The 26,868-nt window shown below is 47.2% G+C and overlaps 1 protein-coding gene across 1 annotated transcript in view; it reads left to right on the top strand.

Moving 5' to 3' along the window:
- The first annotated feature begins 942 nt into the window (after positions 1 to 942).
- LGMN (legumain) overlaps positions 943 to 26,868 on the top strand; it is a 36,788-nt gene continuing 10,862 nt past the window's right edge. The window contains exons 1-5 of the mRNA XM_049769847.1: positions 943 to 1,050; positions 11,465 to 11,616; positions 23,231 to 23,328; positions 24,499 to 24,580; positions 26,353 to 26,438. Coding sequence (XP_049625804.1) covers positions 11,479 to 11,616; positions 23,231 to 23,328; positions 24,499 to 24,580; positions 26,353 to 26,438 — 404 coding nt within the window. The 5' untranslated portion in view covers positions 943 to 1,050; positions 11,465 to 11,478. The remainder of the gene's footprint in view (positions 1,051 to 11,464; positions 11,617 to 23,230; positions 23,329 to 24,498; positions 24,581 to 26,352; positions 26,439 to 26,868) is intronic.

Below are 26,868 nucleotides of genomic sequence, written 5' to 3'. Positions count from 1 at the left end.
AATCTTTCAAAACCCATGTGTAAACTACAAAAAAAAAAAAAAAAATCACAACTATCTCTGGATCAAGACCAGGCGTGTTATCCAGATCTGTATTTTTTTTTTATTAATTTTTTTATTTTGAATTATGAGAACAAAAGATGCAAAGAAAGAGGACAAGGTAAAGTTACAGTGGAAGGACAATCAGCCATAACATAATTCTCAGAAGAAGTCCCCTTGCTGATATCTTAACTTTGAACTTTAAGATAAATAAAACAGAATCCATGTACAATTACTTTGTCCCTCAAGTTCCCAGATTGTAGCACTTTATAATATTTAACAGCACACAAGACAATATAAAGCCATAAAACTTACGTAACTCCTTAAACATTAGAGGCATAGTATTTTTTACATTTCCATGTACATGCATATTAGCTTAAGTTAACCTCAAATTTTAAGTGGGTCTTTTTTAAGGATTAGAGTCAAAGGTGCACAGGTAAAAAACGGTGTTAGAGTGGCAATTGTTGGTTTGCATAGGCCCACCAAAATATGAGAGGCATGGAAAGGAATAACCTTGGCCTAAATACAGATCTATTTTCAAGGTCTCTTTGCTGGACCTGGATGCAGGGGAAAAAAGTTTGGAAACCTAAAAGATTTGCACTCTGGCATTGATCTTGATTCAAAGCTTCCTCCAATTCCCACGCATGACCCCCAGGGGTCCTATCTACCCTCCTGGGCCAAGCCCTGAGCCCGCCCATTTCCCCAAACCCTAACAAGGCCTAATCCCAAAGGCCTCTGGCGGCTGCGATGCTCTTGGGATTTGTTGTCTTTCGGGCAGGCAGGCTAGGCCCCGCCTACTATTGACTTTCGCAGAAGCCCCGCCCCCGAGCTCGCTCCACCAATTAGCGCGGCGCAGCTCCGAGTTCCGCCAATCAGCGTGGCGCAGCAGACGTCCCCCAGCCAGGCTCAGGCCCGGGCGCCCTCGCCGCAATCACTGCAGGGACCGACTTCTCCGAGGCTTCGCTGCACTTGCAAGTTCCCCACGGCCCCGGGACATCCGCTGCCCTCCGGCAGGTAATCGGAGTCCCCACCGGGCGCTCGGGCACCGCGCCTGCCCGGCTCAGGCCTGGAGGTCGGGGTTGGCGTGTCTTCTGACTCTTTCTAAGCCATGCATCTCTCTTCGCCTGCCAGCCCCAGTTTTGGGAAGCAGAGTCTAGAGGGGGGGGACCCTCAGCCTCTCAGCCTGCCCGCCCTGGGGGTGGCTTTGGGGTGGCATTGGGTTGCTTCTACCGTGCGCGGGAGCTTTGGGTGACAGCCCATGCTCCTCCTCCTCCTCCTCCCCGCTGAGGAGGGGCAGCTTTTAAAGGATCCGAGGCCCGGAGAATGCAGAGCCGGGATGTTGCTGTCTTCCTGACACTTGGGGGGCGACCAATGTGGCTTTATTTATTTATTGGTTTTTGGGGGCCACACCCGACGGCGCACAAGGGTCATTCATGGCTCTCCCTGCTCAGAAAAAAGCTCCTGGCTGGCACAGAGGGACCCTCTGGGATGCTGGGATTCGAACCACTGACTTTCCTGGGTTGGCTTCGTGCAAGGCAAATGCCCTACCGCTATGCTATCTTTCTGGGCCCCCCACTGTGGCTTTAAATGCAGAGAATGATTTGGATTTGCAGCGAGTCTGGGGCCTCTCCGTGAAAGAAAGGAGGCGCTCAGAGTTCTCAGACATCCCATGTCAGGGGAGGTTCTGATACTCGCAGGAGTGGGGGAATCCGGGAATGGGGGGGGTGGTGGTGGTGGTGAAAATTCTCGGAGAGTTTGATCTGCATGGAAGGGAAAGTTAGCAAGTTAGTGAGCTTTGTCCCAAAGGTTCTTTCTGACTTCCACCTGCCTGAGATCACCGGCCCAGAATGGCCTTATCTCTGTGATGCACGGGTCATATGCCTCCCCTGTGTCCTGGCCTGCAGGGCTGTATTACTTAGATAATATTGATTGGTTTCTTGTTTGGGGGCCACACCCGGTGGTGTTCAGTGGCAAGTCCTGACTGCTGTGTGTTTTGCTGTGCCTGACCCTCTGCGTGCAAGGTATATGAGCTCAGCCCTTTCTCTCTAAGGCCTTTAGGATGCTGTTTTTATTTTTGTTTTGAGCCACACCCAGTGAGGCTCAAGTCACTCCTGGTGGGCTTGGAGGGACCCTATAGGATGCCCGGGGTGCTAAGGCAATGCCTTTCCCTTTGTACTGTACTATTGCTTCAGGCCCATTAGGAAGCTCTTGGAATGGGGCTTTGTTTCCTAAAGGGCAGAGGTAGTGGTCAGAGTGCAGATGGATCATCTCTCCCTCTGGGTCCTTATAAGTCTGGACTAGTAAGCAAACAAGCATCAGCTGGAGAAGAGGAAAAATTACAACAGAACTCATTAATCCCATGGGATTAATACCTAGAATGGACCCAGAAAGCGATTTACCTCAACACCCAGTAATGCCATCTTTAAATAGCTCAGCCTAGATTTAGCACTTTGGCTAGGAGAAAGGAGACCCTTAAAGAGATTATTTTCTTTCCTCTTTTTTTTTTTTTAAATATTTTTTATTTAAGCACCATGATTGCAAACATGATTGTAGTTGGGTTTCTAGTCATAAAAAAAAAATACCCCTTCAACAGTGCAACCTTTCCACCACCAATGCCCCAGGCATTCTATTTCTTTCACTCACTACCATTATCATGATAGTTGTTGGTGTAGTTATTTCTCCAACTGTACTCACCCCACTTTGTGGTACGCTTCCGATTGTGTCTGATCCTTTCAGCCCTCATCTTTTATTTTTTTTAATATATTTTTTTTATTTAAGTAACATGATCGTAGTTGGGTTAAGTCACAAACAGAACACCCCCCCTTCACCAGTGTAACATTCCCCCTCCCCCCTTCCCACCTGTATTTGAGATAGGCGTTCTACTACAGTTATTTTTTTTTTCTCACAGAATTATTTATGGTACACAGTGACAACGAACGAGGGGCACTCCCACCCCCAGTGTGTCCTCTCTCCACCCTCCCCAGCCCTCATCTTTATTGTCTCTGTGTATTATTAAAATAATGTCTTTTATTTTTCTTAAAACCCAAATAGATGAGTGAAACATAATGAGTGAGACTATTTTCTTGTTTTTCATATGCAAAGGTATTTTCTCTAAAGGAAAACTTGCTACTCCAGCACCTCTAGGAATGATTTCCTGAGCAAAGAAGAGCCAGGGATAAACCCTGGAGAAAAGCCGGGTGTGGCCCCCAGCCACCCTCCCCCCAAAAAAAGAAACAGGAATTTCCTGTGGTTTAGGATTTGACAAGCCTGGAGAATAAATAAGCGATCCATCTTTTCATGGATTTTAATTATTTTATGTTAGGAGCCACCCCTGGCACTCAGCTTTGTAATCAGGGGCACTTCAAGTGGTCTCAGCACATGAAGATATTCACTTCTTTTTTGTTTTTTAGTCCACACCCAGACATTTATGTATTAGTTTGAGGGTGTTTGTTGCACTTGTGTTTCTAGTGGAAAAAAATTGCCTAACTGGCCATGATTTATAAAGTGGTTTATGTTTTCTTTCTTTTTTTTTTTTTTTTTTTTTTTTTTGCTTTTTGGGTCATACCCAGCAGCGCTCAGGGGTTACTCCTGGCTCTACACTCAGAATTCGCTCCTAGCAGGCTCAGGGGACCGTATGGGATGCCGGGATTTGAACCACCGTTTTTCTACATGCAAGGCAAACGCTTTACCTCCATGCTATCTCTCTGGCTCTGTATTGGTTTTTCGTGGGCTGGTGGAATAGTTTATCAAGTAAAATGCTTGCATTGCATGCAATGGACCTGGGTTTAGTCCAGCACTACTTATGGACGGTCCCTGAGCCCTCCTGCCTGGAATGATCTATAAGGTTAGAGCCAGGTGTAAGCTCTGAGTATTGGCCAGTTTTGGCCCAAAAAAACCTGGGATTGAGGTCCAGAGGGATAGCATAGCAGGGTAGGGCCTTTGTCTTGTATACAGCTAATCTGGGTTCGATACCCAACATCCCATATCGTTCCCTGAGCTTGCCAGGAGTAATTTCTGAGCACAGAACCAGGAATAACCTCTGAGTGCTAGGTATGGCCCAAAAATAAAAAACTAACACAAACAAACAAAACTGGGATTGAACCTAGGTTGGCAACATGCAAGTCAGTGCTTTAATTCCTGCTCTATTTCTCTGACTGAGAAAAACCCTTTATACAGATTGTTCATTAGAGCCTTAAAACAATAGGGTGGAGGCTAGAGTCCCATGTTTGATCTCTGGCACTGTGGGGTCCCCCAGTGTTGCTTCAGGTATAATGAGAGCATGGTCTGGTGTGGCCCAGCTTTCCCCACACAACCCCAAGAATAGTTATCTCTCTCCTGTACCATGGGCATGAAGCCCTGGTGGAGGATATTTGGGTGGGATACATAGATACCACCTTTGTATTAGATATGCAGCCCCCAGATATCACAGAAACAACCTCTAACATTTATTTATTTTTTTGGGGGCCACATTTGAAAATGCTCAGGGGTTATGTACTTGTTAAGAGTTAGAATTAGAGTTGCCCATCACCCCAAAACCCAGAGAGACAGAGACTGCCAATCGGTGATGTAAGTTACATCGAGATTTTCCTGATGAAACGCATGTCTGTGGACCTCGAGCCTTTACAGCTTATAGCCTTTATAGAATTTCAGAGATATTCCATACAGTAACCGTTTGATCATTCAAATGCAATATTTTATTTATTTATTGTTTTGCTTTTGTTTGTTTTTGGGTAACACCTGGTGACGCCCAGGTGTTACTCTTGGCTATGTGCTCAGAAATCACCCCTGGCTTGGGGGACCATATGGGACTCCAGGGATCGAACCTTGATCTGTTCTAGGTTAGCATGCGCAAGGCAAATGACCTAATGTCTGTGCCACCTGTCTGACCTTAATGCAACATTTTAGTTCCTTCTAATTTTAACCACCTCTGTCCTTTCCCATTCCATCTGCACCCTATGTGGACAATATAACAGTCTTACTTGACATGTGAGACAATGATCTTACATCAGAGCCAATTTTAATGTGTAGCATAGATAAGGGTGTGAGCACAGCTGTACAAACGTACTTTTAACCAGAAAAACAGGACCAGCCTTTTCCTGGTCACATCTGCTTATCTGTGCTCCTTGCTAGGCTCAGGGTCTGGCAGGGCCTAATTTGTCTTGACTACAATTAATCCTAGGCAAATCAAGCAAATCTTATAATAATGGTTACAAAAGTAAAATAGTATATTAATATAATACATTCCAGACTTTAACACACTGAGGAATCACCCCTACCTACCTTCTGTGCTATCATTCCAGCCCCTATTTTGGAATTTTTTATTTTGTTTTGTTTTGGGGTCACATCTGGCAGTGCTCAGGGGTTACTGCTGGCTCTGTGCTAAGGTTTCATTCCTGGTGGTACTGGGGGAACCATATGGGATGCCAGGGATCAAACTCGGTCAGCTGCATGCAAGGCAAATGCCCTATCTGTTGTGCTATCGCTCTAGCCCGATTTTTTAAAATTGTAGTGGAGTAACATGATTATGATGCTAGTGTTTATGTATTTATTTATTTGGTTTTTGGGCAAAACTTGGCAGTGCCCAGGGCCTACTCCTGGCTTTCTCTGCTCAGGGATTACTCCTGATAGGACTCAGTCCTTGGCATTTCATATGGTCTCCCAAGCTTCTCAGGAGTGATCCCTGAGCACTGCTGGGTTTCACCCAAAACTTCCTGCCCTCCCCTGCAATAGTAAACATACAGTGGGATTAGCTGTTAGAAAAGATGAAAACCTGCGTTTGCTGACTTGGCTGGAACTGGAGCATATCATGAAGGTTCTATGTGGGGCTGGGATCAAACTAAGATTGGCCAGGCCACTTGCACGGTGGATGCTGAAAGAAGAAGATACAGTTCTTCTTGCCTTCTGTCCCATTGACTTACTACGTATTTCATCCCCAGGGCTTGCTTAACAATTTAAACATTCTAACTGGAACTTAGAATTCTGCTCCTTTCAAGGAGAGTAAAATAATAGATGAAGCCTAAGGCAAATGGCCAAACCCTGTGGAGTCCTACCAGCTAGACCACTTCTGTAGGATCCCTGCATTCTTGGAACATTTTTATGAACTGATAAGGAAGCAAAAAGCTCCTTAAGGCTGCATAAAGACTCACTTTTCCTATTAGTTTTCTGGTTTTTGGGTCATACCTGGTGGCACTTAGGGATCATTCCTGGTTCTGCACTCAGAAATCACTCCAGGCAGAACACAGGGGACCTTCCTTCCCCTCCCTCCCTCCTTTCTTTCTTGTTTTTTTTTTTTTGGGGGGGGGGTTTGGGCCACACCCGACGCTGCTCAGGGGTTACGCCTGACTGTCTGCTCAGAAATAGCTCCTGGCAGGCATGGGGGACCATATGGGACACCGGGATTCGAACCAACCACCTTTGGTCCTGGATCGGCTGCTTGCAAGGCAAACGCCGCTGTGCTATCTCTCCGGGCCCCCTTTCTTTCTTAACCAGCACTGTTCAATGGACTTGCATCAGGGGACCATATGGGATGCCAAGGATTGACCCCAGGTCAGTCACAAGCAAGGCATGTGTTCTTCCTGCTGTACTCTGGCTCCAACCCTGGAAATCCATTTTCTGGACTCAGCCAGTGTGAGTGCCTGAGTCCTGAGATATGGGGTCCCGCTTCCTAGTGGCTTGTACTTCAGCTGATTCCCTGGTTCCGTACTCCCTGGGAACCAGCCTTGTACTCCCCCTTCTGTATGGGGCCTGGCTGAGAAGGTGTTGAGGAGAATGGATGAGGGATTGAATAAACAGACAAGAGAATAAACATTGTTTTTCCTGATGGCACTTGGTGCAGAGGCCCTGCCTGGCCTAACTGCTTCTGCCCTGAGTCCTGAAATGCCTTACCTCCATGCTATGTCTCCATCCCCGAGTCCTGAAATCTTTAACTCCATCTCTGAGTGGCCTAAGGAAAGAGTTTGGAGCACAGCACAGAATCTGAACTGGGGGTTGGGGGCGGAGGGCAATATGAGGGCATACTTGCACTATCAATCCCTAAGACTTCGTTATGATATTTGAACTTTGCCAAGAATCTTACTGATAAAGATTGGGTGTTCGTGGCTGCCTGCGATGGCACCTGGCTCAGAGGACTGGAAAGAAACTGAGTTTCCCGTCACCCCGTAGACCCCAAATTGTTTGCTCTGCAGTCATCATCATATTAATCTGTTGTTGTTTTTTTTTATATTAGTCTGTTTTTACTAGTATCATTTTATTTTTTGTTTTTGTTTATGGGTCACACCCAGCAACACTCAGAGGTTATTCCTGGCTCTGCACTCAGAAATCGCTACTGGCAAGCTCGGGACCATTTGAGATGCCAGAAATGAGACCACCGTAGGTCCCCCATCTGCTGTGTGCAGGGCAAACACTCTCCAGCTGTGCTATATCTCTGGCCTGCTAGTTTCATCTTCTGATGAGTGAAATGCTGGAGGCTTTTCATTTGCCTGATGTTCCAGGAAGTACTCTCTATAGGAAACTCCCAAATGGGAACTGCTGCCCCAAGTAGCTAGGTGATGTCACATGTGCATCCATGAGGCCTTGGTAGCTTGCTGAATTGACAAAACTGGCAGAATGAAAAGCTAAGTTGAAAGAACTAAGTTCTTTTTTTTGGGTCATACCCGGCTGTGCTCAGCGGTTACTCCTGGCTCTGTGCTCAGAAATCACTCCTGGCTGGCTCTGGGGACCATATGGGATGCCAGAGATTGAACCTGGGTCAGCCTCATACAAGGCAAAAGCCCTCCCTACTATATCTCAGGCCACAGGTTTTTGGACCACACCAGATGGTGTGTGTTACTTTTGGCTCTGAGCTCAGAAATCACTCCTGGCAGGCTCGGAGGACCATATGGGATGCTGAGGATTGAACCCAGGTCTGTTCTGGGTCAGTAGCATGCAAGGCAAATGGCCTACTGCTGTGCTATCATTCAGGTCCCTTACAGGAAAGAAATTCTCACCCATCCCCACAATGTGCACTTGAATCTCATCACATGACCCAGCCCAGCTTTGTTTGGTGGGCAGCTGAGTAAATACAAATCTATGCCCAGTAACTGGTGCAGGCCCTACAGACAGATTCCTGTGTGGCTGCTCTTCTCTGCTGTTCGGTGGCTTTGTCCTGGCTCTCTGGTATCTGCCCCCAAAAGATGAGGAACTGTGACAGATGACATGACTATAGCACCTGAAGTCTTTACTCCTTAACCCCTTTCTTTGCTGATCAGCCCTTGGGGAAGACTTGACTTGGAGCTTATCTGCCCCATGTTGCTTCCTTGTTCTCTCTCCCCTTCTTCTTCCCTCCCTTTGGTTTTTGAACATACCTGGCTGAGCTCAGGGTTTACCCCTGGCTCTTCGCTTAGAAATTACTCCTGGCAGGAGCAGGGAACCATATGGAATCAAATCGGATCAGCCATGTGCAAGGCAAATGCCCTACCCACTGTGCTATCACTCTGGCCCCCATATTTTTCTCTTCCTCTTTTGTATTTTTCCTCTTTTTCTCCCTCACTGTCTCTTCTCTCTCTCTCTCTTCATTAATCTCCCTCTCCCCCACCTCTTCTCTCTTTCTTACATTTGCATAATTGCACTTTGTTGTCTCTAGACTGTCTACAGCTCTGGTCATGTGATGGGCTAGAGTGGTTCCCTTCCTGCATGTGACTCTTATCCTTTGACCTAGCAGATGGCTGGGGCAACAAATGTGGGGATGGAGTCTCCTGTTTCTAGGCTCTGCTGTTACCCTGCAGGCCAACCAAGAAAACCCCAGGACACTTAAAAGTGTGCCAGCCGAGGCCGGGTAGGTGGCGCTGGAGGTAAGGTGTTTGCCTTGCAAGCGCTAGCCAAGGAAGGACCGCGGTTCGATCCCCCGGCGTCCCATATGGTCCCCCCAAGCCAGGGGCGATTTCTGAGCACATAGCCAGGAGTAACCCCTGAGCGTCAAACGGGTGTGGCCCAAAAACCAAAAAAAAAAAAAAAAAGAAAACAATAAACTCAAAAGTTAACCTTTATGGGGCCGGGTAGGTGGCGCTGGAGGTAAGGTGTCTGCCTTGCAAGCGCTAGCCAAGGAAGGACCTTGGTTCGATCCCCCGGCGTCCCATATGGTCCCCCCAAGCCAGGGGCGATTTCTGAGCACATAGCCAGGAGTAACCCCTGAGCATCAAACGGGTGTGGCCCAAAAACCAAAAAAAAAAAAAAAAAAAAAAAAAAAAAAGTGTGCCAGCCAGGCCGGTGAGGTGGCGCTAGAGGTAAGGTGTCTGCCTTACAAGCGCTAGCCAAGGAAGGACTGTGGTTCTATCCCCCAGAGTCCCATATGGTCCCCCAAGCCAGGGGCAATTTTTGAGCACTTAGCCAGGAGTAACCCCTGAGCATCAAACGGTGTGGCCCCAAAAACCAAAAAAAAAAAAAAAAAAAAAGTGTGCCAGCCTCGGGGTAGCCTTAAGCCTGGGGCCTGTGTACCCATTTCATACTAGTTCACATTTTCTGTTTCTTGGTGCCAGGATGGAGGCTGACAGGGCTGTCAAATGGGCTTCTAGATCAAGACCTCTTAGGGCCAGTGGTGCATTTCGGGGGCCTCCCACTGCATTCCCATGGTCCTGGAGCATTGCTGGTGAAGCTCCCCGAGCACAGAACCAAGCCTTGGAGTAAAAAACCCTCAGTCCCCAACACTGCTAGGTTGACCTAAAACTTGGAAAAAAAAATCATTATGTTCTATTTTTGGTTTGTTTTTGTTTTAGGGCAATACCCAACTGTGCTCAGGACTTACTCCTGTCTCTGTGCTCAGGGATCTTGCCTGATAGGGTTCCAGTGATCATATGGAAGGCCAAAATGGAGGCTAGATCAGCCATGTGCAAAACAGGTGCCCTGTCCGCTGTACTATGTTTTGGACTCCAGAAGTGTGTGTTTGGGCAGAGGATGTGACTGCGTGGTAGAGCACGTGCCTTGACATCCAGCCCTGGGTTCGAGTCCAGGCATCCCCAGATGTGACCCCACTGGACTCTTCAATACCAATGGTGTAAGACTGTTGCCCACACCCCTGTACTCCTGGGAATACTCCCACCTCATCAGAACAACAGAATTGTGGAACTCACTGGGAGATATGAGTGGGATGGAGCACATGCCCTGCTTGTAGAAAGTTAGAGGTTCAGGCCACAGAACCTCACCTCATACTCCCCAGAGCATTGCTGGGAGTGACCCCTGGGCTGGGCCTCACCACCCAGCCGGGTGTGGCCCCACAGAAAAGCAACTCAAACTTTGGCTGTGGGAGGAGAAACTGGGGGGTCAATGTTGAGATTTTGTTTTCCTCCCTCCCTCCCTCCCTCCCTCCCTCCCTCCCTCCCTCCCTCCCTCCCTCCCTCCCTCCCTCCCTCCCTCCCTCCCTCCTTTCCTTCCTTCCTCCCTCCCTCCCTCCCTCCCTCCCTCCCTCCCTCCCTCCCTCCCTCCCTCCCTCCCTCCCTCCCTCCCTCCCTCCCTCCCTCCTTCCTTCCTTCCTTCCTTCCTTCCTTCCTTCCTTCCTTCCTTCCTTCCTTCCTTCCTTCCTTCCTCCCATTTTTCCTTTTCTTTCTTGCCAAACCTGGAGGGCTTCAGGAGTTACTCTAGGCTCTATGCTCAGAAATCACTCCTGGCAAGCTTAGGGGACCATACGGGATGCAGGGGATTGAACTCAGGTCGATTGCATGCAAAGCAAACACCCTACCAGTTCTGCTATCACTTGACGCAATGCTGAAACTTTTTGAGGTGCTCCTATGCCCCATTGGCAGGACAGTGTCTGCTGGCCCAGGCTTCCCCCAGAATCTGCTGCCTCCGGTCTGCTGCACTATTGGAAAAGCACCAGTCTGTGGCACTCTGTGTTCTTTATACAAATCTTTAATCAAACCTGGTGATGCTCAGGTCTTACTCCTTCCTGCCTCTGCACTCAGGAATCCCATTTGGTGGGACTTGGGGATCCTATGGGATGCCTGGGATGGAATCCAGGTTGGCTGCATCCAAGAAAAACGCCCTCTCAGTTGTACTATTTATGGCCCCTCAGCTGTCATTATTTTATTTGTTTTGGGGACATTCCTGGCAGTGCTCAGGACTTACTCTTGATTTTGTGTTCAAAGGTCACTCTTGGCAGTGCTCAGGGCTAACACCTGACTGTTCAAGGGTCATTCTTGGCTCAGGGCTTATACCTTACTCTGTCTAGGGATCATTCCTGGTAGTGCTCAGGGCTTATACTTATACTTGACTCTGTGTGCTCAGGACTCGACCATTCCTGGCAGTACTTGGAGGACCACATGCAGTTCCAGGGCAAGTGCTTAATCCTTGGTCCTCTCTGCTCTCAGGTCTCCTCCGCATGGACTCTGTGATGCAGGGCCCAGCCGGGTATCTCAGCACAGCCCTCTGGTGTAGGCTCACACTGTTCTTTTCCTTCCAGCTTTTGACAGCAGGATGATCCCCACTGTGGCCCTGCTGCTCAGCCTGGCTGTGGGAGCCACTGCTGTGCCCCTGGACGACCCTGAAGATGGAGGCAAGCACTGGGTGGTGATTGTTGCAGGCTCCAATGGCTGGTATAACTACAGGCACCAGGTAAGGAAATACCTCAGTTCTGTTTTCGGGGAGGGAGACACACATACTTTATAGTGCTGGGGATCATGGGGCCGGCGAGATGGCACTAGAGGTAAGGTGTCTGCCTTGCGAGCGCTAGCCAAGGAAGGACCGCAGTTTGATCCCCCGGCGTCCCACATGGTCCCCCTAAGTCAGGGGCAACTTCTGAGCGCTTAGTTAGGAGTAACCCCTGAGCATCAAACGGGTGTGGCCCGAAAAAACAAAACAAAACAAAATATAGTGCTGGGGATCAATTCCTGGATCTATTCTTGATTTATTCCTCTTTTGGGGGCCAGGGAAGGCACATTTAGTGATGCTCAGGGGTTAGTCCTGGCTCTGCACTCAGGAATTATTTCTGGTGGTCGAATCCGGATTGGCCATTTGCAAGGCAAGTGAATTATCTTTACACTGTACTATCTCTCTGGTCCCTGGATCTAACCCTTTTAATTTATCCAGCAAACCTGAATTATGTCTTTATAACCCTGATATTTTGTAAACAACCCTGTGAAGATTTTTTCAATGTAGATTTTTTTTTGTATTTGGGTCACACCTGTGGCACTCAGGGCTTCCTCCTGGCTCTGTGCTCAGGAGTTGCTGCTGGCAGACATGGGGAGGCCATATGTGAAATCGGGATTTGAACCACCGACCTTCCTGGGTCAGCTGCATGCAAGGCAAACACCCTACTGCTGTGCTATCTCTCGGCCCCTCAATGTAGTTTTTTTTTTTTTTTTTTTAGTTTTTGGGCCACACCTGGTGATGCTCAGGGATTATTCCTGGCTATCAGCTCAGAAATTGTTCTGGCTTGGGGGGACCATATGGGATGCTGGGGGATTGAACTCCGGTCAGTCCTAGGATAGCACATACAAGGCAAACACCTACGGCTTGCGCCACCGCTTTGGCCCCACAATGTAGATTTTTTTAAAAAGCTTCCTAGGAGATAGTTCAAAGGGAGAGGGCAGGTCTTTTTTTGTTTTGTTTTGTTTTTGGGCCACACCCGGCGGTGCTCAGGGGTTACTCCTGGCTGTCTGCTCAGAAATAGCTCCTGGCAGGCACGGGGGACCATATAGGACACCGGGATTCGAACCAACCACCTTTGATCCTGGATCGGTTGCTTGCAAGGCAAACGTCCGAGGGCAGGTCTTAAATGCACAAAGACCCCAGCATCACATGCTCCTCTACACCCAGCATAACCATTGCACACCCCCCCCCCCAAATAAACCACTGGGTAGACCCCTTTAATAAGGAGAAAAGAAAGCCATCAGCATGTGTGCTGGGCTGGTAAAGATGCTATGCTGTGGGGCAGTGAGAAATGGGGACAGGCTTGTAAGTTTGGAAATTTCCTAACAGGGTATTTGATGTTTCTTCAGTCACCCCAAGAAGCTTCCTCAGCCTCAGTCAGTGCCAATTTCTCAACTCTAGCCTGACTTGGAGCTGGGTCATCTCAGCTTGCGGGGACTGTCCTGCGGGTTGTAGGCCGGTGTCAGCATCCCTGGTCCTGACCAGGAAAGACTTTTTTGTTTTGTTTTGTTTTTGGGTCACACCCAGCAGTGCTCAGTGCCTACTCCTGGCTCTATGCTCAGAAATCGCTCCTAGCAGGCTCAGGAGACCATATGGGATGCTGGGATTCGAACCACCAACATTCTGCATGCAAGGCAAACTCCTTACCTCCATGCTATCTCTCCGGCCCCAGAAAAGCTTCCAATGTGGTTCACCTCACTGTGATTACCACAGTAGTCTCCAGACCCAGCCACAGGGGGCCGCATTGGAGCCCCACTGGGTCCCACAAAATCCTTATTTTCCAGAAAAGGAAGTGATAGGTGACTCAGCTGCTGACCAGATGGGACTAAAGTCCAAGTTTTGGTCAAAACATCACGAGGTCCCTTTATCCTCGTGGCCTGTGCTCTGTTCCACTCCCTCGCCCTCACCCCCTCCCCACCTTTTCTGGCATTTCCACCCAGACCATGTGGCGTTAGGTAGAGAAGAGTCCTCCTCTGGGGCTGGAGGGATAGTGTACAAGGGTCAACAGTGTACAAGGCAGGTGCCCCATCCTCTGTACCATCACTCCAGCCCTCAAATACATATTTAAGTAGCAAAAAGAACCAAAGTGAAATCAAGTTCTGTGGATCATCCAGCATAGCCAGACTATAACCCTTTCCCTTACAGCCAGTTTATAAAGTTAATGATGTGTATGTACATCATAATTTAGTTATCATCCTTTACTCTCTATGTATAGATTCATTGACTTCCAGGGTTCACAGGAAGTGCCCATGACCAGTTGTGGCTGGTGGCTACCATATTGGACATGGTGGCTGCCATATTGGACATGGTGGCTGCCATATTAGACCTAGTGGCTGTCGTATTGAACAACAGAGCCTCATGCATGGACTGCTGCCAACCTGGCCCACTGCCTCTCTGGGTGTCCCATGCCACCATGTCTGTTTGTAGCACTTGGTTTTGATGAACTTCTTGCCAGGTCTAAAATGTGGTCATCATGGGAGCACTGATTTCGTGACTGTTTTTGTGTGTGTTTGCTATGTAGAAAATTGGACCTGATGAAACTAAGTTTTTGCTATAGCAGAATTGTCTCTTTTCCTCTGAGGACTTCCTCAGGTCACAGTCTTAACTCATTTATAAGAGTGCAACCTGAGATACAGCTCAGTGCTGTCCCCTCTCCAAGCTCGAATTTGCACACCAGGGTGTTGAATTCTGAGCCTGCTTAGTGAACAGGCTGATTCAGCATCACTTTTTTTTTTTTCCCTCCAACCAACTTAATAAATATATTGGTTAAGTGTTTTGAATAGTTTCTTCCAATAACCTTGTCATTGCTACTAAACACCTTTATTGAATTAAAGTTTATTTTGTTTGTTTTGGTTTTGCGGATTAAATTCAAGGCTACTTAGTTAATTGTAAGGTATGAAATTTACTTCTTTTTTTTTTTTTTTTTTTGGTTTTTGGGCCACACCCTGTGACGCTCAGGGGTTACTCCTGGCTATGCGCTCAGAAGTTGCTCCTGGCTTCTTGGGGGACCATATGGGACGCCGGGGGATCGAACCGCGGTCCGTCCTAGGCTAGCGCAGGCAAGGCAGGCACCTTACCTCCAGCGCCACCGCCCGGCCCCCTGAAATTTACTTCTGACTCCAGCCAGAACACCCCACTCCTTAGATTTCCCAAGCCTTAATTTTGTGATGGTTGTTCTAATGCTTTTTTTTTTTTTTTTTTTTTTTTTTTTTTGGTTTTTGGGTGCACCTGGTGTCACTCAGGGTTACCCCTGGCTCTATGCTCAGAAATTGCTCCTGGCATGCTCAGGGGACCATATGGGATGCCGAATCGAATCCAGGTCTGTCCTGGGTCAGTCACATGCAAAGCAAATGCCCTACTGCTTGTGCTCTCTCTCTGGCCTCCAGAGTCACTGTTCTGGAAGGTGGGTGCATGAAGTCAGCAGTGGGATCAGATTAGAACACACAGAAGTGAGGTTGCATCTTTTGTCTTTATTCTTGTCTTTCTAAGCTCGGTTTGAGTAGGACACTTACACTTAAACCAAATTTCTTGGCAAGGCATCATAATAATTGTAGCATAATTTGTTAGTCCTTACACTGTACCAGACAAAAATGTGCAGAGCAAGTTGTGTGTTTATTATTACCAACCCACGTTGGCATATCTTTCAGCTTCCGTGTTCCTCCATCCAGCAAGGTTAGTTCTCAGAGACTGGCTATTGTTTTGGCTTTGCTTCAGTCCCTGTATTCTGAGCTGAGGCCTGAAATATTAACTTGTAATATGACTGCACTTAGGCTAACAGTAGGCTTAAATTTAGGCTTAACACCTAGGTTAAAGCTAGATTTGAGGGCAGTTAATTCTGTAAGACTAATAAAGAATTGCTTAAACATGGGGCTGGAGAGATAGCATGGAGGTAAGGCATTTGCCTTTCATGCAGGAGGTCATCGGTTCGAATCCCGGCATCCCATATGGTCCCCCGTGCCTGCCAGGAGCAATTTCTGAGCCTGGAGCCAGGAATAACCCCTGAGCACTGCCGGGCGTGACCCAAAAGCTACCAAAAAAAAAAAAGAATTGCTTAAACATACACTATTGCTCATGATAGGGTGGGTTTACAGAAATCTGAGTGGCATTTAAGAGAAGTTTAAAGAAAAGTCTAGGATTCTAGTGAAGTTATATATCAAATATTATTTATATCACCTCCCATGTCAGTTTAATGCCCTCTTTTGTGGATACAGGCCCTCCCTTGTGGGTATAGGTAAGTAAGGCTTCTTGAGCCTGATACCCTCCCTTATAGGTATAGACAGAGCCTCTTGAGCCTGGTGCCCTCCTTTGGTTTCAAGGTCAGAGTTCCTTATATGGGGTAGACATGGCATTTGTGGGCATGTTATGTGGGCCCTCACCTCTGCCTCAGAAAAGAACAAAAAAGAATTGAAAAGGCAGAAGCAGAGCCAGAGCAATAGAACAGCAGATAAGTGTTTGCCTTGCAGGCAATTGACCCAAGTTCAATCTCTGGCATCATCCCGTATCATCCTCCAAGCCTACCAGATGATTTCTGAGTGCCATTGGGTGTGGCCCAAAACAGACAGACTAGAAAAAAAAAAAAAGGCAGAAGCAAGGGCAAAAGAAAGTTACCCCAGACTGAAATCTGAGTCCCTAAGTAAGAAGCCAGAAAGGAAGTACTCTGTCATCTCTGAAATGCATGCAGTTGTGCAAGCTTCACCACCTACGAGCCTGGGAGCATTTCTGCCCCCACAGCATTTTTAGGATCTGAGGAAACTCAGTTTCTAAATCCAGGCCTCACTTAACCTCATCTTTGTCTAGAGCAGTGGTCCTCAAACTATGGCCCGCGGGCCACATATTGTATTTGTATCTGTTTTGTTTCTTCATTGCAAAATAAGATATATGCAGTGTGCATAAGAATTCGTTTATAAGTTTTGTTTTTACTATAGTCAGACCCTCCAATGGTCTGAGGGACAGTGAACTGGCCCCCTGTTTAAAAATTTTGAGGACCCCTGGCTAGAGTTTTGCCTTTTCTTTTTCTTTTTTCTTTCTTTCTTTTCTTTCTTTCTTTTTTTGTTTGTTTTTGGGCCACACCCAGCATTGCTCAAGGGTTACTCCTGGCTGTCTGCTCAGAAATAGCTCCTGGCAGGCACAGGGGACCATATAGGACACCAGGATTTGAACCAACCACCTTTGGTCCTGGATCAGCTGCTTGCAAGGCAAATGCCGCTGTGCTATCTCTCCGGGCCCTTCTTTTCTTTTCTTTTTTTAATTGTTTTTATATTTGGGTCACATCCGGCAGCGCTCAGGGTTACTCCTGGCTCTACACTCAGAAATCGCTCCTGGCAGGCTCGGAGGACCATTTGGGATGCCGGGATTTGAACCACCATCCTTCTGCATGCAAGGCAAATGCTCTGCCTTCATGCTATCTCTCTGGCCCCGAGCTTTGCCTTTTCTGAATAGGTCATGTGACTGGAACTGCAAGGCATGGAGGCTGCTGTGCTCAGCTTCTCTCAGCACGTTTTCAAGACTTACCAATACTCATCAGGACTCGCTCATCAGTGCTCATCAGTATTCAGACTTATAAGTACTTCATTGCTTTATCTGTCCAGTAGTGTCTGACTTGAGGGAGTTTTTGTGCTTAATTCTGAGAACAGTAACTCTGGGAGCCAGAGCCATGTCAGCTATAGAAAGCTGATGCCAGTGTTATGAGAATTTCTAATAACTGACCAGAGTGGGCATATTTTTAATTTAGTTTAATTTTATAAAATAAAAAAATATATAGGGTTTCTTTTGGACCACACTAGGCAGTGCTCAGGGACTACTTCTGGCTCTGTGCTCAGAAATTGCTCCTGTCAGGCTCCAGGGGTCATTTGGGATGCAGGGTATCAAACCCTGTCAGTCACATGCAAGGGAAACACCCTACCCACTGAGCTATCGATCTGGTCCCTAAAATAAAGGCCAGAGAAACAAAGGAACTACATACTCCCAAATTTGTTAGAGTTTAGCTCTGGGCGAATGGGTCTGAAGCAGGGTTGCCATGAGGATTAAGGAAACAAGACAGACATTAGAGAGACAGAACGGGGTCAGGGGGCTAGCGGCCTCATAGACAGAGCCTATGGTTTACTGTCTTGAAAGGGAATGTGAGGAATGAGGAGGTTTCAGGTATAATGTCTGAGGGTTGTCTTCCTCCAGTGAAGGGTGACAGATATGAGATTGTGATTAGACATCTACCCCAGAGCTTTCTCTGAAGGGCATCGACATTCCAATAATATGTGTTAGAAGCCAAATCAACTTCATCATCTGTACCTTCCTTGAACTCTCTGACTTCTAACTAAAGGTTTGGGACTTTTCTACTACAGATTTTTCTATGTAGTGTCCCACTACACAAGTGCAATTTGGATGACCCCAGAATGGGGGTGAATTGCAACATCATTTTATATGATCAATCAATTATATATTGTTAAAAGGAGAATGTTGGGCCCGGAGAGATAGCACAGTGGTGTTTGCCTTGCAAGCAGCTGATCTAGGACCAAAGGTGGTTGGTTCGAATCCCGGTGTCCCATATGGTCCCCCGTGCCTGCCAGGAGCGATTTCTGAGCAGACAGCCAGGAGTAACCCCTGAGCACCGCCGGGTGTGGCTCAAAAACCAAAAAAAAAAAAAGGAGAATGTTTTTTAAATCTTTTATATTTTATCCATCCATCTATCAGTTATCCATTTGTCCATCCACCCACATATCAACTCATTTATCCATCTACCCATCCATTCACCCACCCCACCATCCTTCCTTCATCTATCCATCTATCTGCCCATCCATCTAGCTATTCATCCATCTACATGTCTGTTCATTCTTTCATTCATATACCCAGCTATCCTCAGTCTTTTCCTCCCTCCTCCATTTAACAACCCATCTACATACCCATCATCCATCCATCCATCCATCCATCCATCCATCCATCCATCCATCCATCCATCCATCCATCATCCATCCAGTTCCATTTCTGGTTCCAGTTGTAAAATAAAACTCACAAATTGTGAGACTACCCTAGGCACTGTATCTCTACCCCTAGGTGCACAGGTCTAAAGAAGCAGGCTAGCAGTAAAGAATTAATAAACCAAACCAGTCAGGAGAGTCATGGAGTCAATGGCTTCTTGTGGCTTCTCCATTGTAGTGTCTGCCAGTACACCAAGCCAAAACTCTTTTTATTAACCCTTTCATCCACCCATCCATCTGTCTATCTCTCCATTCAGTGTAGCCTGAAGGCTTTTAATACTCAGGTGGTCTACAGTGAAACTGGGATCCAGTATTGGGGGGGGGCACCAGGGCTACACCAGAGACTTGGGGGATCATACAATCCCAGGAATAGAACTCTCAACCCTTTTTTTAGACTTTTGTTTTGCAACCATATCCAGCAGGGTTTAGGGGCTGCTCCTGGCCATATGCTGGGGGGGGGGGGGGTCACTCCTGAAGGACTCATGCCTCTTGAATACAAAGTATGTGCTCCGGGGCTGGAGAGATAGCATGGAGGTAAGGCATTTGCCTGTCATGCAGGAGGTCATCGGTTCGAAACCCAGCGTCCCATATGGTCCCCCGTGCCTTCCAGGAGCAATTTCTGAGCTTGGAGCCAGGAATAACCCCTGCTGGGTGTGACCCACAAAAAAACAAACAAACAAACAAACAAACAAAAAAAAACAAAGTATGTGCTCCAGCATATCTAGCTGTCTCTGAAGCTCCCTTATCTGTTTATGATGAGCTAACTACATTATGAAGCATTATTTTCATATTCTGAACATAGTAGATTCACTCCCTATCAGATACAGGCTCTGCAAAAAAAAAAAAGAAAAATGTTTTTGTGGGGTTGGAGAGATAGCATGGAGGTAAGGCATTTGCCTTTCATGCAGGAGGATGGTGGTTCAAATCCTGGCATCCCATATGCTCCCCTGTGCCTGCCAGGGGCTATTTCTGAGCATAGATCCAGGAGGAACCCCTGAGTGGTGCTGAGTGTGACCCAAAAAACAAAAACAAAAAAAAAAACCCAAAACGTTTTTGAGTGTGTTTAGTTCATACCCAGTGACACTCAGAGGTTACTTCTGGTTCTATGCTTCAGAATTGCTCTTGGCAGGCTCAGGCTCCAGGGATCAGATGGGATGCCAGGGATCAAACCTGGGTTAGTCACTTGCAAGGCAAACACCCTATACACTGTGCTGTCACTCCAGCCCAGTGGTCGGCAACCTTTTTTTTCAACTGAGCCAAATCTCACCAAAACCACGATTGAAATTTATTTTGAGAGCCACACAGGGTGTGCACTGACAGAGGCTAGGAGCAGAGTCCTCACTCCAGGAGCAGCTGCCTGGCACACAGAAGAGCCAAATTACAAGTGTAAAGAGCCACATGTGACTCGAGAGCTTCAGGTTGCCAACCACTGCTCCAGCCCCTCTGCAAATATCTTTCTTTGTTGCTTCGTATTCTCTCTCTGTCTCCCTGTCTCTGTCTCTCTGTCTCTGTCTCTCTCTGTCTCTGTCTCTGTCTCTCTCTCTCTCGTTTCTCTCTCCCAAACTCACCCATCCTCCCTCTCTTTCAAATCTCACTCTTCTTTTCTCTCCTGTTTAGTTCTTGGGATGCCATCCAGGGACTAATTTAGAAAGAACATTACCACGAAACTCCAGCTTCCTTTTTGTTTGTTTGTTTTATTTTGGGGCTATACCGGCTGGGCTCAGGGGCCACTCCGGACTTTGTGCTCTGAAATCACTCCTGTCATGCTCAGGGGACATATAGGATGTTGGGAATCGAACCTAATCGGCTTCATGCAAGTCAAATGCTCTTCCGTCTGTGCTATTGCTCTGACTTCACTATCTTCCATTATTTTTTAACGATGTTTCTTGAAACCCTAAAGCTTTTTATGCTGCATATTTGTAGTGTTAACTCAAGGTCCTAAAGATTTTCTATTTGGGGGCCTGAGCAGGTAGGTAGACCCAGATTCAATTTGCATCATGCTTGGGACCATATGAGATTTCAAGGATCTAACTCAGGTCTGTAGGGTTGGTCATTTTTTTTTTTTGTTTTGTTTTTGGTTTTTGGGCCACACCCAGTGGTGCTCAGGGGTTACTCCTGGCTATCTGCTCAGAAATAGCTCCTGGCAGGCACGGGGGACCATATGGGACACCGGGATTCGAACCAACCACCTTTGGTCCTGGATCGGCTGCTTGCAAGGCAAATCCGCTGTGCTATCTCTCCGGGCCCAGGGTTGGTCATTTGTAAGGCAAATATCTTACCCACTGTGCTATTTCTTTGGCCCCAATTCTTTTTTTTTTTTTTTTTTTTTTTTTTTGGGCCACACCCGGTAACGCTCAGGGGTTACTTCTGGCTATGCTCTCAGAAGTTGCTCCTGGCTCGGGGGACCATATGGGACGCCGGGGGATCGAACCGCGGTCCGTCCAAGGCTAGCGCAGGCAAAGCAGGCACCTTACCTCTAGCGCCACCGCCCGGCCCCTAGCCCCAATTCTTGAGGAGCCAGCCAGGAGTAAGCCCCGAGCACAGTCTAGTGTGGCCCCAAACAAAATGTTTTCTACTTTTGTTTGTTTATTTGTTTTGTTTTGAGCCATACCTGGTGACACTCAGGGGTTACTCCTGGCTATGCGCTCAGAGATTGCTCCTGGCTCGGGGGACCATATGGGATACCGGGGATCAAGCCCAGGTCCATCCTGGATCAGCCGCATACAAGGCAAACTCCCTACCACTGTGCTATCACTCTGGCCCCATGTTTTTTACTTGATTGTTTCCCACCTTGCTCACATTTCACTTTTGGCTTTGGTTTCTGTCTGTAGGTGGTGACCAGAATTCACCTTTTGCTTATTGGTATCCAAATAACTCCAGTTTTGTTGAAATGACTTTAACCTCAAGTATATAGTTCTGAAATGAGGAAGTAAAAGTCTTCTGACCTTCTTCTTTTTCAAAAGTACCTCTACTGGTTCTTTTGTCTTTTGCAATTCTATGACATTTTAGGATCATCTTCACTGTTTCTGCAAACAAGCCTTTTCTATTTTAATAAGAAGTCATATGATTCTTTTTTGGTTTTGGGGACACATTGGGAAATACTCAGTGGTTACTACTGACACTGCACTCAGAAGTTACTCCTGCCAGTGCTCAGGGAACCATATAGGATGCCGGGGATCAAGCCTGGGTTGGCTGCATGCAAGGCAAGTGCCCTCCCCACTGTGGTATTGTTCCAGCCCCCCCAATGATCTATTCTTCAGTGGCTCCAAGTCAGATCCTGAATTTGGCCACTGGCTCAGCATCAGCAACCATGGATCAGGATCCCCATTATCTCTGCAAATTCCATTATTGCTGTAAAAACCCATCTGTGCTGGACATGCCAGTGGAAACCGAGTTCAATGTGTGAATGCTGTTTTTGTTGCTGCCCAGAGATGGTTCCCAATCCCAAAATTCATTTCCTTTGAGACCAGGTAGCTGGCACCCTGTTTCCTGCACCTGGCTCTCTGTTCCATACAGATAAAATTCACAGAAAGTATTAAGTTGGGAATGTTTTCACTTCTGCCCTGAAATGATTTCTGGGACACTATTTTCACCCTTGGATAGGTTTTGTTTTTTGACAGCCCTGCATGCTGGGACTATTGTTATTTATTTAGGTTTTGGGGCTACACCCAGCAATGCTCAGGTTAGTCCTGGCTCTGCACTTAGCAATCATTCCTGGTGGTGCTTGGGGAACATATGAAATGCCATGACTTGAACTTGGGTTGGGTTGGTTGTGTGCAAGGCAAAATGGCTACCCACTGTACAATTGATCTGGCCTCTTATATTGAGGACTTTAAGGAATGTGGGGGAGAGAGAGAAGAGAGGGAGAGAGAGAGAGAGAGAGAGGGAGAGGGAGAGAGGTGTAATTAGGTGTGGTATGGCAAATGCCAAAGAGAGAGAGAGAGAGAGAGAGAGAGAGAGAGAGAGAGAGAGAGAGAGAGAGAGAGAGAGAGAGAAAGAAAGAGAGAGAGAGGGAGAGAGAGGTGTAATTAGGTGTGGTATGGCAAATGAGGGCCCGGAGAGATAGCTCAGCAGCATTTGCCTTGCAAGCAGCTGATCCAGGACCAAAGGTGGTTGGTTCGAATCCCGGTGTCTCATATGGTCCCCCGAGCCTGCCAGGAGCTATTTCTGAGCAGACAGCCAGGAGTAACCCCTGAGCACCGCCGGGTGTGGCCCAAAAACCAAAAAACCAAAAAAAAAACAAAAACAAAGAGTAGATAAACAGGGACTTGGATAATGTTATTTGGGGGTTTTATTATTTATATTTAGATAATAAATGGGGCAACACAAATGCCTGTGTTTTAGAATAATTGAAACCTCTGATGCAGAGGGGCTATTTCACAGCACATCTCATTTTCACTTCTGTCCTGTTTCTCTGTTCTGTGTTATATTTTATGCAACCAATGGGCTTTTCTTGGGCATGCGTGTTGGGGACCAGGCCCAGAACTGCACGCATGTTCAGGGACTTCTCTTTGGTACAAAGCACATCTTTGTGGGGGGCTCATGTGGTCATGGGAACCCAAAGTTCTAGCAGTGTTGAAATTCGCCTTCTCCTTTCTCACCCCCAGGCCGACGCCTGCCATGCCTACCAGATTGTGCACCGGAATGGGATTCCTGATGAGCAGATTGTGGTGATGATGTATGATGACATCGCCAACTCAGAGAAGTAAGTGGGGAACTCGTGGGGAAGCCCTGTGGGGTGTGTGGATGAGAGGCAAAATCCACAGACCCAGTCACACAGGGACCCAGCTTCCCATGCAATGTCTCCTCCACCCTGCTGCCCCACTGCTCTCTAGCCCTCATCCCTTTTGGCCATGATAGGACCCATGAAGTGGGTGCTATGGACTATAGGGGTTGGTACTTCTCAGGGTTTTTTTTTTTATTTGTTAGTTTTGTTTGGTTTGGGGGCCAATCCCAGTGGAGCTCAGTGGTTCTTCCTGGTTCTACCCTCAGAAATAACTTCTGGCAGGCTTAGGGGACCCTCTGTGATCTGGGGATGGAACCTAGGTTGGCCACGAGTGAGGCAAAACTCTCCCTGCTGTGCTTTCACTTTAACCCAATTCTCAGATTGTAAGGCTCAAGTTCCTCCCCAGTTTGGAGAACCAGCTCCCACAATGCCAGCTGGGGCAGCTCAAATGATACCTCCTTCCGTCCTGTCCATTCCCCAGACTGGTTTTCCATTTTCAGAAGGTTCTCTGGCCCTGGTGCTGAGCTGGATGCTGTGAGCATGGTGTTGACTGGACCAGTTCTAGTCCTCCCTCAGCTCCTGCTGTGCTGCGCTCCCTCCCCAGATTCTGTGCTTTCTGAGGCTTTGGACCCTCTGGAGGGTGTATGTGTGTGTGTTTGTGTGCATGTGCGTGTGGGTGGGTGGGTGTGGGTGTGGGTGTGTGGCAAGCGCCTGCCCTACTGTATTATCTCTCCAGCTGATTAGCATCTGTGGTTTCAAACCCTTCCTCAAATTTCAGAGTCCATATTTTTGCTCCATCAAAAACCCGAGTGTTTGAGAGTTGAGGGGCAGGTGACCCCCCACAAGAGCTATACCCTTTTTCGTATTGGGGACTTTTGGGTACTGATTGGCTTCTGTCCTGGGGAGATGTTGGTCAAGGAGGCTGCTGATTCACTACCTTGTGGCTCTTCTTTGGCTGATAGTGTTGGGGTCACCTCCAATAGTACATAGGGGGGCATGCAGTGACGGAGATGAAACCAACAGTCCTTGTACCCCATGCCCTCTCCTGATCCTTATTTCTGAGCTGTTGATGCATCAGGATATAGTCTCTAGGAGCCAAAGTCAGAGCCACTGGCACAGCCTGACCTGGGTCCTTTGTTTGCTTTTCAGCAATCCCACTCCTGGCATCATCATCAATAGGCCCAATGGCTCGGACGTGTATGCGGGGGTCCTGAAGGACTACACAGGCGAGGTGAGGGGCTGAGGAGGTCTGCTGTGCTTTGTGAGATGGGGGGGTGAGTCCCCTGTCTCATATTTTTCCAGAATCACAATCACATGAGTTGGCATGAAGATTTATGCTTGGGCAATTTCTAAGAATTCTGTGGGTATGACGAAGGGGAAATGGCCAAATAAAGCATTGTCTCCATAGCTACAGTTTCTCGTCCTCCCAAAAAGTTTCCTAAAACCTGATGTCCTGAGCCCGGAGAGATAGCACAGCTGCGTTTGCCTTGCAAGCAGCTGATCCAGGACCAAAGGTGGTTGGTTCGAATCCCGGTGTCCCATATGGTCCCCTGTGCCTGCCAGGAGCTATTTCTGAGCAGACAGCCAGGAGTAACCCCTGAGCACCGCCGGGTGTGGCCCAAAAACCAAAAAAAAAAAAAAAAAAAAAAAAAAAAAACCAAAAACCAAAAAAACCTGATGTCCTTAGGAAACATTGTGGGGAAAGTGCCCGGCACCAATCCCAGAACTCCACTATGCGTAATCTGTGCTTAGCTCATGGAATTTTTTTCTAACGCAGACACTTATATTGTTGTGTTATTGTGGTCAATACTTATCTGAGGTTCAACCTTTTCTTTCATCTTTTTCTTTCTTGGCCACACTCAGCTGTGCTCAGGGGTTACTTCTGGCTCTGTGCTCAGGAGTCACTTCCGGTGGGCTCAGGGGACCATATGGGATGCTGGTGATAAATCGAGTCAGCCAGGTGCAAGGCAAATGCCCTACCTGCTGTGCTAGTGCTCCAGCCCCTCTTTCATCTTTTTAAAAATATATTTTTTAATTTAATTTATTTTTATTTGAGGGACATGCTGGGAATCTGAGGAACTAGTTTGGACATAGTGTTCAGGGGACTGTGGGGCTGGGGATCAAAGTTGGAGCCTCCCATGTGAGAAGATGCCTTAGAAAAGTCCTCTCCTCAGTCCTAACTTTTTATTTTTTGGGGGTGTTTGGTGGTCATACCTGGTGGTAGTGCTCAGTGATATCTCCTAGGTCTGCACCCAGGAATCACTCCTGGCAGGCTTTGGGGACCGTATGGGATGGCGTGGATCAAATCTGGGTCACCTGCATTCAAGGCAAACACCTTCCCTGCTGAGCTATTGTCCTAGTACCTTTTTCTTTTTTTCTTTCTTTCTTTCTTTACTTCTTTCTTTTTTCTTCTTCTCAGTATTCATCAATTTTTTAATCATTCAAGATCTCATTTTGGAAAGAAGGTAATATGACATTTTAGCTGAGACATGAGACCTGAATAATAAAAAGGATCTAGTCTCCCAAAGATCTCAAGCAGTGGTAGTGGTGGGCAAAGGAACTTGAAACAGACTTCCAGACAAAGGAAATGCAAGTATAAACATTCTCAGGAGAGAACAGAACCTGCTTAAAAAAGAACAAAATAGGAAAATTATTTTCATAGCTGAAAGTTTATGAGAAAAGATACATATCTGTGTTTTCCATTTTTTTAAATAATACTTTATTTTTGAAAATTACAAACATGCTTGCAGTTGGGCCTCAGTCATAAAATTAACAGTCCTTTTTACTTGTAGCACCTTTTTCTTATTTAAATTTTTTAAATTTAATTACAGAGCTACAAGTTACAAAGTGATCATTTGTTGAGTTTTAGGCATATACTGTTTCAACACCAATCTCACCTCCAGTGTCAACTCCTGCCATCCGTGCTCCCAGACTTTGTCATCCCCCATGCCCACCCTTGCCTGCCACTTTGACAGACACATTAAGACCCTCATTTCTCTGTAGGATGTCACCCCGGAGAATTTCCTTGCTGTGCTGAGAGGTGATGCGGACGCAGTGAAAGGCAAAGGCTCCGGAAAGGTCTTAAGGAGGTAAATATTGTCTCTGAAGCCGTGGTTTCCGGAAGGCTGTGGCATCCCAGAACACAGGTGGGGCCAAGATTTGATGGATCTGTTTATTTATTTATTTGGTCTTTAGGCTACACCTGGTGGTGTTCAGGAGTTTACACTTGTCACTCAGAAGTGACTCCTGGCAGACTCAGGACCATATGGGATACCGGGGAATAAACCCAGGTTAGCTGCATGCAAGACACAAGCCCTACCCACTATGCTATCGCTCTGGTCCCCTGCTAAGAGTTTTTTTTTAAAAGAATTTGAAGATCTCCAGTTTTCACAGTACAAAAACATATATTAAAAAAAGTAGGGGCCGGGCGGTGGCGCTAGAGATAAGGTGCCTGCCTTGCGCTAGCCTAGGATGGACCTCGGTTCGATCCCCCTGCGTCCCATATGGGTCCCCCAGCCA

The sequence above is a fragment of the Suncus etruscus genome, chromosome 3 (assembly GCF_024139225.1).
Source record: "Suncus etruscus isolate mSunEtr1 chromosome 3, mSunEtr1.pri.cur, whole genome shotgun sequence".
NCBI lineage: Eukaryota > Metazoa > Chordata > Mammalia > Eulipotyphla > Soricidae > Suncus > Suncus etruscus.
The sequence above is the reverse complement of the archived record's forward strand: the minus strand, read 5'-3'. Positions and strand labels throughout refer to the sequence as shown.